The following is a 12463-nucleotide window of genomic DNA, read 5'->3' as shown; positions in this document are numbered from 1 at the left end:
TAGAGAGTTCGTATTTTCGTGTACAACGTTACCAGCTGATGCCGTTGGAATTGATTGTTGAAATATATTTTTTTACATCTTTTATTATTAAGCTTTGTACTTGTAACTTTGTAGTTTTCTTTCGACTCTTGCATTTCTCAAAGTTTGAGACCGATATTTTATGTATAAAAAAAGTTCGAACGTTCAAAAAATGTTGAGGTTCAGAAAAAAGATGAAATAATTTTCAGTGAAGTTCCTACCAAAATGCTGTACCTAAACGTACTTTATTGTTCTCTAATACATTTCCCAAAGTTTCAGCTCGATATTTTATTTACAAAAAAAGTTCTTAGGCTCAAAAAAACATTCAGTCAATTGAAAAACTGTGGTCGGTAATATAGGTATTTAGTTGTGTCACATGCCCTTAAAAAATAAAAATTCAAAATGGAAAATTTGTAATTAAAAGTTTTTCGAATTACGTACTGTAAACTGAATGATGTCATAATTGAAAAGGATAAAAATCCAACTGATTATTTAAAAAATGGTTGAAATCAAACTTGGAGAATTGTTTTCTTCTACAAATTTTTAAAAGTCCTAGTCAAAAAATAAATTCAATTTAATTCAATTTTAAAAGTTTCATTGTGATTAAAATAGAAACTAAATATTGAGAAATTCTCAGAAAAACGGAAAATAGACAATTAGTCGCATTTTTTTTCGAAAAAATCGGAAAAATCTCACGATCCGAGCCCAGCATTCCTCATTCTATTATCTTCTAATTCTAAAAACACTAATTCTTTACAAATTTCAGAGTTGAGAATCATCCCTACTATCCATTCAGGAGCGAAATATAACAGAAATAAGAGAAGAATGACTTGGGACGTGTAATTAAAAGCATTCCTTACCGTTTTAGTAGAGCCTGAACAACATTTTTCGTTGCATTCGATGCTGAAGTTCACCACGGCGAATCATCGTATGTATCACCTTGTAAATAGCACGTTCCGGGAACTTCTGCTTGAGAAAATCGTTGACAATATTTTGTTCCGAGATGGTGGTACCAATCGCAAAACGCTTCTTCAATTGCTTCTCAATATGAGCCAACATCTCTGAATCTTCCTCCGAAGTAAACCCTTCAGCACCTGTGAGATAGGAAACAATTGTTACATTTTAAAATACAAATCACTCTCAACAATAAAGAGTTATATTGTTCAAGGAAAAATGTGTCAAGTTTTCGTCGCCGCAATTTAATATCACCTGCTAGGGATCCGCTCATGGCAGCATCCAAAGTAGAAACTTGGAAAAGCCGAAGAGCCTCGTTCACGTGAATTTCGGTGGCAAAAGGCTCTAGTCTCATTTTCGCCAAAGACTCGGAAATTCGTATGACAGCTTCCAGTTGACGAACGGTGATTGGAATGGAAATTCTCTTTTCTGTGTCGCGCTCGTGTTCACGAGTTCCGGCTCTCATCATGACGTATCTATTTTTTAACTTGTCGCCTGCATCTTTATCCAATCTTGGTCCGCATCGACTAATGAAAATTCACTTATTAACCAAGATTTTTTAATCCCCCTTCACTGACAGTGACACATAATATGAGCAAAAAAAAAAAGTCGTGCCACTTGTGTTTCATAACACATATTTGAGCATCTCAAAATAATATTATTTTAAAAAATCGCATTTGATTTTGCTTAGGGTATATTAGGGTTTTAGGGGTCGCTGAATTCAAATCTGATGTTATTTTCAAAATTCCAGGCCTCACAGTTTATAAAGTTCAAAGATTCATATTAAGTTTCAAAAATATAAATCCACGTTAACTCGGCCTTTTTCAACGTCTACCAATTTTTTTTCGATGGGAAACTGAGACGAAATTTATGACCCCTTTGAAAAAAAATCTCAGATGGAAGGGCTCGGGGAACCATTTTTTCTGGTATAACTTGACTAAGCAATTGCCGATAATTTTTTACAAATAATTGTTCTCGACATTAATAATATCAAATAATTTTAAAAAATACTAATAATAATAAAAATAAGCGGTCAAAAATAAATTCAAGGCGTTCAAAATTTAAGAGCTATTTTTCAATTCGAGAATCTGTAGAAAAAATTATTGCAGAATAAAAGTTCCAAAAAAAAAAGAAAAAATTAAAAACTTTAAAAATGTATGACTTGAAATTCAAAGGAATTGAAATTGCATTAGGGCTTTTAAATAAAAATAATTATTAATTTTATACTACTTGAAAGTATACTGAATGTTATAACGTCAAAGCTGCTTAAATTATAGAATTTTCGAAAACACTTTTTCAATCGAAAATACTTTAATAATAAAAAACCATTTTTTATTTTTAATAGAAAAGTTTTAAAAATCGCTATCGCAACTGAAGGGGGAAAATTCTTTGCATTAGTATTAACAGATCGTAAAAATGGTAATTTATTTATATTTTGTATCTCTTAGATATAATAATATAATCAATTATTTAAGTCCATTTAACAATTTTTTAAACGTTAAATAGTGAAAAATTCGTTATTATGTATTTGAAAACTGATTATTTTTTTAATATTAGGTAATAAAAACTCAAGGACATGTGACTTTCTTGCTACTTTTTATTTAATTTGAAAATTAAATTTTGAGTTATTCACAAAAAAAACAAATTATAGGGAATTTAAATTGTCAATATAAAAAATTATAATTGCACTGAATATTTTATTTAACAATATTAAAGTAATGAAAATTAAACATTTATTATTTTATTTCATAATTCCCAATTTTAGCGTGAAGTTTAGAATGGAAATAAGGGTCTTGAGTTTAAAGGCTCCCAGCGGAAAAAATAAGGTTCTGGGTCAAAACTTTAAAATTTTATTACAAAATCTTGAAAAATCTAGAAGTGGTTTAAAATTTTACCAAATTCAAAACCATTTTTGAATTTTTTCTATGACTTTTAGAAAATCCTGCAAATTAAAAAAACATTAAATTTGAATTTATAAATAACAATGGAACATTTTTTTTTTTTTAAATATTAGAGTAATATTAAGAGATATTTAGAAATTTTAAAAAGATTCGAATTAAATTTAGAACTTGAAATAATTTAAAATACTTACAGCCGAACTGAAAATAAAATATAGATTTTTGCAGACTTCAAACAAAATATTTAGAATTTTTTTAAGAATTGTAAAAGACTTCAAAGAAAAAAAAAATTTTCTTAAGATTCTTAGGAAAATAGAAAATGATTTTGCACTTTGAAAAATTATTGCAACAGAAAGTTTAAGAGATTAAAAAAATTATCAAAGAAGAACATGGAAGATTTTAAGGATTTTTTTTTAATTTACAGGATTCTCCAAAATTGTAGGTAAATTTCGATTGATTTAAAAATATATTTAAAAAATCTGAAAAAAATGTTAACAAACTTTGTTTAAATTACTTGAAAGAATTTCAAGTTTTTAATTAATTTTGAATCTTTTCAAAACTTCTTAATATCTCTTAAAATTACACAAATTTTTTTCTACAAATAATAGGTGTATTTTTTAAAAAAATATTTTGTTTCAATTTACTCGTCTTAAATGAACAGTGAAATATTGCTGTGTATTAAATACTTTTTCTTTTTCTAGATTAGGAAATTTCAAATTAAATGGGATAGAAATTAAACAATTTATATTCACAATATTTTAAATTTAATCAAAACCTTTAATAATGACTATATTATTATGGATTTAGTTTTAAGTTGAAAATAGTAAAATGCACGTTTACATTATTAATAGCTGAAAAAAATTAATAGAAATAATATATTAATAAATTTATGTATTCAATTTAATATAAACAAATAATATAAAGGAATACTTGAAACTCTGTAATAAAAATATATTATTGATAAATCATGAAAATTTTTATTTAAAAATAAAATTATCAGAATAAATGATCTCTTAATTTCAATTATTATCAAGACTTTCAGATTGAAACAGTTACAATTAGGAAATTCTCAAATTTTGAATTGTTCAAATCCTCAAAACTGCACTTTAATTATTTTAAAGTGTTAAACTCGAAGTTGGGCAGATTTTTCTTTTGAAAAATTCGTAAAATTCCCAATTTCCCGGTCCAGCGGGCCAACCTGTTTTTTATTTTTAAAAAATCTTCGATTTTAAAAACTTATAATTTTAAACTATTTTTAACCTTTAAAACTGGATTTTAAAATTCTTTAAATTAAAATATAAGCTTAAAAATCTAAAATGGAAAATTTATAAAGTGAGAATTTTTTGAATTGAGCACTCTAAACTAAATGATATAATCATTTATATAAAATCACAATTTAGGAACTTATTTAGAAACGGTTGAAATCAAAGTTGGACAAAATTTGTATTCTAAAAATGTTGTAAAATTCCAGGTCAAAAAATAAATTCACTGTCATTTCCCGATTTTCCCGGTCCAGCGACGACCCTGATTAATAACTTACATTCTGCAGTAGTGGATGTATTTCCTCAAAGTGGCCAAGGGCAATTCTCCCTCAACTGATTCCTCTGTGATCTGGCCAGCGTTTGCGTGAATTCCCATCACGTGTTTCGCGATCTTGATGTCCCTCGACTCCTCGTGCTCGTCCTTGACAATAAATATCATGTCGAAACGGGACAAAATAGTAGGCATGAAATCAATGTTCTCCTCGCCTTTGATGTCGTCCCAACGGCCAAAAATCGAGTTGGCAGCCGCAAGAACGGAGCATCGAGTATTTAAGGAAGTTGTGATTCCCGCCTTTGCAATCGAAATTGTCTGCTGTTCCATCGCCTCGTGAATTGCCACTCTGTCGTCTTCTTTCATCTTGTCAAACTCGTCAATGCAAACTACTCCTCCGTCTGCTAGCACCATCGCTCCTCCTTCCATCACGAAATTTCTCTGTCGAAATTAAAATATCCAGATTGCAAACTTCACAAAATCAAAATTATCTCAAAGCAAGGCGAAATTTTCTTAATTTTAATGCCAAAAAGACGAATAATTAAGTAAAAACTTAATTTTTAACAAAATAGTTTAATTGTTTATCAAACCTTTGAAATTCAAAGCCAAAAAGAATTTTTTTTTTATAAAACAGATGAAATTTAATCCCGAAAATATCCATTTTCAACAAAAAAAGTTTATCATTAATTAAACAGTTGAAGACAAGAAAGAAAAAAATTCCATCCAATAGTTGAATTTTTAAGCCAAAAAGATGAATATTCAACAACAAAATTTCATTTTGAACCAAATTAGTTGAATTTTTAAATAAAAAATATAAATTTGTAACCAAAAATGGGATACTTAAATTTTTAAGTATCATATTCTTATGATTTCAAGTTAAAATAGTTGAAATTTCAAGCAAGTCTCAAGAAAGAAAAAAATTGCAATGAAATTGTTCAATTTTTATGCCAAAAAGACGAATAATTAAGAAAAAATTTAATTTTCAACAAAACTGTTTTATTTTCTATTAAACGGTTGAAATTCAAATCTAAAAAGACAAATTTAGTATAAAACAGTTGAAATTTAAGCCCGAAAATATCCATTTTAATAAAAGAAAGTTCAATTGTAATCAAACAGTTGACGGCAAAAAAGAAAAAATTCAAACCAATTGTTGAATTTTTAAGCCAAAAAGACGAATTTTCAACAATAAAAGTTCATTTTTAACCAAATTAGTTAAATTTGTGAATAAAAAACCATAATGTTGTAAAAAAAAATGGGATAGTTGATTCTTCTAGCATCATATTCTTATGATTTCAAGTTAAAATAGTTGAAATCTCATACAAAAGTTTCAAAAAAGAAAAAAAGTGTAAATAATTTTTTTAATTTTTGTGCCAAAAAAACGCATTATCAAGCAAAAAATTCATTTTTAATCAACCAGTTGAAGGCAAAAACGAAAAAAATGCAATCCAATTGTTGAATTTTTAAGCCAAAAAGACGAATTTTCAACAATAAAAGTTCATTTTTAACCAAATTAATTGAATTTGTAAATAAAAAAACATAAATTGTAAAAAATGGGATAGTTAAATTTTTAGGTACAATATTCTTAAGATTTCCAGTCAAAATAGTTGATATTTCAAGCAAAAAAAGGCAAGAAAGAAAAAATTGCAATGAAATTGTTAAATTCTTATGCCAAAAAGACGAATAATTAAGAAAAAAGTTAATTTTGAACAAAACTGTTTTATTTTCTATTAAACTGTTGAAATTCAAGGCCAAAGAGACCAATTTAGTATAAAACAGTTGAAATTTAAGCCCGAAAATATCCAATTCAAATAAAAAAAGTTCAATTTTAATCAAACAGTTGAAGGCAAAAAAGAAAAAATTCAAACCAATTGTTGAATTTTTAAGCTAAAAAGCCGAATTTTCAACAATAAAAGTTCATTTTTAACCAAATTAGTTGAATTTGTAAATAAAAAAACATAAAATTGTAAAAAAATGGGATAGTTAAATTTTTAGGTACAATATTCTTAAGATTTCCAATCAAAATAGTTGACATTTCAAGAAAAACAAAGGCAATAAAGAAAAAAATTGCAATGAAATTGTTCAATTTTTATGCCAAAAAGACGAATAATTAAGAAAAAAGTTAATTTTTAACAAAACAGTTTAATTTTCTCTCAAACTGTTGAAATTCAAAGCCAAAAAGACAAATTTGGTATAAAAAGTTCAAATTTAAGCCCGAAAATATTCATTTTATATAAAAAAAACTTTCAATTTTAAATAAACAGTTGAAAGCAAGAAAGAAAAAAATGAAATCCAATTGTTGAATTTTGAAGCCAAAAATACGAATTTTCAACAGAAACAAGTTTATTTTTGACCAAATTAGTTGAACTTTTAAATAAAAAACATGAATTTGTAAAAAAATGGGATAGTTAAATTTTTAACTACAATATTCTTAAGATTTCCAGTTAAAACAGTTGACATTTCAAGCAAAAAAGACAAGAAAGAAAAAAAATACGATCCAATTCTATAATTTTTAAGCCAAAAAGTAGAATTTTCCACAAAACAGTTGAATTTACAGCCGATAATATGAATTTTCATGCTAAAAAGACGAATTTTCAACAAAAACAGTTCAATTAAAAAAATAATTGGTAGATATTTTAAATAGAAAACATAAATATGTAACCACAAATGGAATAATTAAATTTTTGAGTAACATATTCTTAAGATTCCAGGTCAAAATAGTAAATATTTCAAGCAAAAGAAGCCAAGAAAGAAAAAAATACAACCAAATTGTTCCAGTTTCAAGCCAAAAAGAAGAATTTTCAGCAAAACAGTTTAATTTTCAACCAAAGAGATGAATCTTCAACTAATAAAATAATTTTTTTTTTTTGAACAGTAATTGAAAACCAATAAAAAAAACGAATCTTAAACAAATAATATGAATTTTTAACAAAGTATTTAAACTTTCAACAAATTGGTTGAATTTCCAGCTAAAAAAATAATTATTCAACTAGTTAGTTAAATTTTCCAATAAAGAAAGACATTTTTAACCAAAAAGTAAGAAAGTTAAATTTTTAGGTACCACATTCTAAGATTTTAAGTTATAATATTTTGGAATATTCAACAAAATAGTTGAAATCTTGAGCAAAATAGGCATGGAGAAAAAAAATCAATCAAATTGTTAAAATTTGTTTCTAAAAAGATGAATTTTTTATCAAAGAAACTGAACTTTCAACCCAAAAATATGAATTTTCATACCAAAAAAACGAATACTTAACATAACAGTCCATTTTTCAATCAAAGAGATGAATCTTTAACTAATAAAATGAATTTTGTTACAAAGTAGTTGAAAACTTTTAACCATTAATATTAAAATACCAGCATTTTAATCTTTTAATATTTTTAGCCTAGGACTTTTTGTAAACAAAACAAAACCATATGTCAGATAAAATATTAAAATATTCAAATTTATTTATTTATTGTAAAAAAAACTTTTCTACTATAAAAGATGATTTTTCACAAAATACTTGAATTTTCAACAAAATAATTGAATTTTCCACCTAAAAAGATGAATTTTTAACAAAAAAGTGTAACAGTTAATATTAAAACAAACAAAACAAAAACTGTGAAATTTCACCAAAAAAAATGAAATGTCACGAAAGAAAAAAAAAGTTTATCTAAATTGTTGAACCTCAAAGCCAAAAGACGACTTTTCTATACAAAAATTGAACTTTCAACCAGAAAATATGAATTTTCAGAACAAAATTTTATTTTCAATAAATTAATTCAACTTTTACCCACGCAGTTGAATTTTCAATTAAAAAAGATTAATATCAAAAAAAATAGTTTTACTTTCAACCAAAGAGAAGAATTTTCAACTAAAATTTTCAACCACACAGTTGCATTTTTTTTCAAAAAATAAGAAATTTTCATCCAAACAATATTTTATTGACTTATTCCGATATCAACATATGAGTTTTAAACAAATAAATTTTCTATGAAAATAGTTGAATTTTCAACCCAACAAGGTGAATTTTCAAATAAAAAGCATGAATTTTTAACAAAATTGTTGAATTTTCAATCAAAAAGTTGCATTTTTATCCAAAAAAGATTTAATTTCTACTCAAATAGATGAATTTATAAATTAAAAAGGTAAATTTGCTAAAACAAATATTTGAATTTTTATCCAAAAAAGATTTCAGTTGAGTTTTCAACACTAGGGTATGAATTTTAAATAAAAAGTAAATTTTAGCCCAAAAAGACGAATTTTGAACAAAATTGGTGAATTTTTAACCAAACAATTGCATGTTTTCCAAGAAAGATGAAATTTCTACTGAAAAAGAGCAACTTTGAAAATAAAAAGGCAAATTTTCAACAACAAAAAGTTGAATTTTTTCCCAGAAAAGATTTCTGTTCACCAAAATATAAATGTAAAAAAAATTAAAGTTTCTATGAAATAGTTAAATTTTTAACAAAACAATAGAATTTGCAAGAAAAAGTATGCATTTAAAAAAAATTTAATTATCAACCAAAGTTCCATTTTTATCCAAGAAATATAAAATTTCTCTTAAAACAGTTGAATTTTCAACTTAAAAACATGCCTTTTTAACAAACTTCTTGAATATTTAACCAAAAAGTTGTATTTTTATCCAAGAAAGATTCAATTTGTACTAAAATAAATGAATTTATAAAATTTAAATTTAAATTTTCAAAAAAATAGTCGAATTTTTATCCAAAAATGATTTTAGTTGAGTTTTCAACGCTAAGATATGATTTTTAAATAAAAAGTAAAATTTTAATCCAAAAAGAAGAATTTTTGACAAGAGTTGAATTTTCAACCAAGAAATATTATTTTTTAAAGAAAATTGTTGAATGTTCAAAAACAAAAAGTTGAATTTGTATCCAGAAGAGATTTCTGTTCATTCTTCAACACCAAAATATAAATATAAAAAAATTAAAGTCTCTATGAAATAGTTAAATTTTTAACAAAACAATAGAATTTTCAACCAAAAAGTATGAATTAAAAAAAAAAATATATATATATATATATAAATTTTTAACCAGAGTTCCATTTTTTTCCACGAAATATGAAATTTCTCTTAAAACTGTCGATTTTTCAACTAAAAATATGACTTTTTAACAAAATTGTTGAATTTTCAACAAAATAGTTGCATTTTTATATTAAAAAGATGCAATATTTCTACTAAAAAATCCTACTTTTAAATCAAAAAGATAAATTTTCAGAAAAAATAGATTTCTTCAAAAAAAAATTTCAGTTGACTTATGAGCAACAATATCAATAATATAAAGCAATAAATAAATTATAAAATAAACTAATAAATTAAATAATCAAAACAATGAATAAAAATTGAAACAAAAAGATTTAAATTTTTAACCCAAAAAGATTAATTTTTAATGAAAGAGTTGAATTTTCTACCAAAAAATATGATTTTTTCAACAAAATTGTTGAATTTTCAACAAAACAGTTGCATTTTTTCCAAAAAACATGGCATTTCTACTAAAATAGATGAATTTTAAAGTTAAAAAGATAAATTTTCAACAAAGAAAAGTTAAATTTTTATCCAGCAAAGATTTCAGTTCATTATCCTACACCAAAATATTAAATTTAAACAAAAAGTAAATTTTCTACGAAATAGTTAAATTTTCAAAAAAGAAACACCAAATTTTCATCCAAAAAGTATGATTTTTCAACAAAACTGATGAATTTTCAACCGCATAGTTCCTTTTTTACTCAAGAAAGATGTAATTCTAATAAAACAGGTGAATTATCAAACCAAAAAGACAAATTTTCAAACAAAGTGTTTTCATCCAAAAAAATATTTTAATTTACTTTTCTACAAAAAAAATACGACTTTTGAACAAAAAGTACATTTTCTAGACAATAGTTGAATTTTCAACAAATCAGTTGCATGTTTATCCAAGAAAGATGAAATATTTCTATTAAATAATATGAACTTTTAAATCAAAACGAAACATTTTCAGAACAGATTTCATCAAAAAAAAACATTTCAGTTGACTTGAGAGCAACAAAATATGAATTTTAAAGGAAACGTTGAAATATCAAAAATAATATAAAGCAATAAATAAATAATAAAATAAATGAATAAAATACATGAAAATAAAATGAATAAAATAAATAATAAAAACAATGAATACAGATTTAAACAAAAAGAGTTGAATTTTCAACTAAACAGTTGCATTTTTTTTCCAAGAAACATGTAATTTCTACTAAAACAGATGAATTTTAAATTTAAAAAGATAAATTTTCAGCAACAAAAAGTTACATTTTTATCCAGAAAAGATTTCAGTTAATTTTTCAACACTGAAATATTAAATTTAAACAAAAAGTAAATTTTCTACGAAATAGTTAAATTTTCAAAAAAGAAACATCAAAGTTTTCATCCAAAAAATATGATTTTTCAACAAAACTGATGAAATTTCAACCAAATAATTCCTTTTTTATTTAAGAAAGATGTAATTCTACTAGAACAGGTGAATTATTGAATCAAAAAGACCAATTTTCAAACAAAGTATTTTCATCCAAAAAAAGATTTCAATTTACTTTTTTACAAAAAAAATACGACTTTTAAACAAACAGTACATTTTCTAGACAGTAGGTGAATTTTCAACAAAACTTTTAAATAAAAAGATAAATTTTCAGAAAAAATAGATTTCATCCAAAAGAATATTTGAATTGACTTATAAGCAACAAAAGGTTCTAATACCAACAATAATATAAAGCAATAAATAAATAATAAAATAAATAATAAAAACAATGAATAAAAATTGAAACAAAAATAGTTAAACTTTTAAACCTAAAGGACAATGTTTTAATTAAAGAGTTAAATTTTCTAACAAAAAAAAATTATTTTTTAAACAAAATTGTTTAATTTTTAACCAAACAGTTGCATTTTTCCCAAGAAACATGTAATTTCTACTAAAATAGATAAATTTTAAGGTTAAAAGGATAAATTTTCAGCAACAAAAAAATACATTTTCATCCAGAAAAGATTTCAGTTAATTTTTCAGTAAATTTTCTACGAAATAGTTAAATTTTCAAAAAAGAAACATCAAAGTTTTCATCCAAAAAGTATGATTTTTCAACAAAACTGATGAATTTTCAACCAAATGGTTCCTTTTTTTACTCAAGAAAGATGTAATCTACTACAACAGGTGAATTATTGAATCAAAAAGACCAATTTTCAAACAAAGTATTTTCATCCAAAAAAAGATTTCAAATTACTTTTTTATAAAAAAAATACGACTTTTGAACAAAAAGTACATTTTCTAGACAGTAGTCGAATTTACAACAAAACAGTTGCATTTTTATCCAAGAAAGATGCAATATTTCAACTAAAAAATATGAACTTTTAAATCAAAACGAAAAATTTTCAGAATAAATAGATTTCATAAAAAAAAAAATATTTCAGTTGACTTACGAGCAACAAAATATGAATTTTAAAGAAAAGATTGAAATACCAACAATAATATAAAGCAATAAATAAATAATAAAATAAATGAATAAAGTACATGAAAATAAAATGAATAAAATAAATAATAAAAACAATGAATAAAGATTTAAACAAAAAGATTGAAATTTTTTTCCAAGAAACATGTAATTTCTACTGAAATAGATGAATTTTAAAGTTAAAAAGATAAATTTTCAGCAACAAAAAAATACATTTTTATGCAGAAAAGATTTCAGATAAATTTTTCAACACTAAAATATTAAATTTAAACAAGAAGTAAATTTTCTACGAAATAGTCAAATTTTCAAAAAAGAAACAACAAAGTTTTCATCCAAAAAGTATTATTTATCAACAAAACTGATGAATTTTTAACCAAATAGTTCCTTTTTAGTTCATCCAAAAAAAGATTTCAATTTACTTTTCAACAATAAAAAATACGATTTTTAAACAAACAGTAAATTTTCTAGGCAGTAGTTGAATTTTCAACAAAACAGTTGCATTTTTATCCAAGAAAGATGCAATATTTCTACTAAATAATATGAACTTTTAAATCAAAACGAAAAATTTTCAGAATAAATAGATTTCATCAAAAAA

At 24.1% G+C, this 12463-nt stretch overlaps 2 protein-coding genes across 3 annotated transcripts in view; one reads left to right on the top strand and one right to left on the bottom strand.

Annotated features, from left to right (window-relative positions):
* The window catches only part of LOC117179503 (1,5-anhydro-D-fructose reductase-like), a 23341-nt gene extending 22149 nt beyond the window's left edge, over positions 1-1192 (top strand). For both annotated transcript variants that reach the window (XM_033371370.1, XM_033371371.1), the window contains exon 7: positions 785-1192. In XM_033371370.1, the coding sequence (XP_033227261.1) occupies positions 785-827 (43 nt within the window). In that variant the 3' untranslated portion in view covers positions 828-1192. The remainder of the gene's footprint in view (positions 1-784) is intronic.
* Positions 1-12463, bottom strand: part of LOC117179502 (DNA replication licensing factor Mcm5) — a 38271-nt gene that overhangs the window by 10500 nt on the left and 15308 nt on the right. The window contains exons 6-8 of the mRNA XM_033371369.1: positions 4411-4844; positions 1228-1499; positions 879-1112 (exon numbers count right to left, since the gene is read on the bottom strand). Coding sequence (XP_033227260.1) covers positions 883-1112; positions 1228-1499; positions 4411-4844 — 936 coding nt within the window. The 3' untranslated portion in view covers positions 879-882. The remainder of the gene's footprint in view (positions 1-878; positions 1113-1227; positions 1500-4410; positions 4845-12463) is intronic.

The sequence above is a fragment of the Belonocnema kinseyi genome, chromosome 9, assembly GCF_010883055.1.
Source record: "Belonocnema kinseyi isolate 2016_QV_RU_SX_M_011 chromosome 9, B_treatae_v1, whole genome shotgun sequence".
Classification (NCBI taxonomy): Eukaryota; Metazoa; Arthropoda; class Insecta; order Hymenoptera; family Cynipidae; genus Belonocnema; species Belonocnema kinseyi.
Note: the sequence above shows the minus strand (reverse complement) of the source record. Positions and strands in the feature narration are given on the sequence as shown.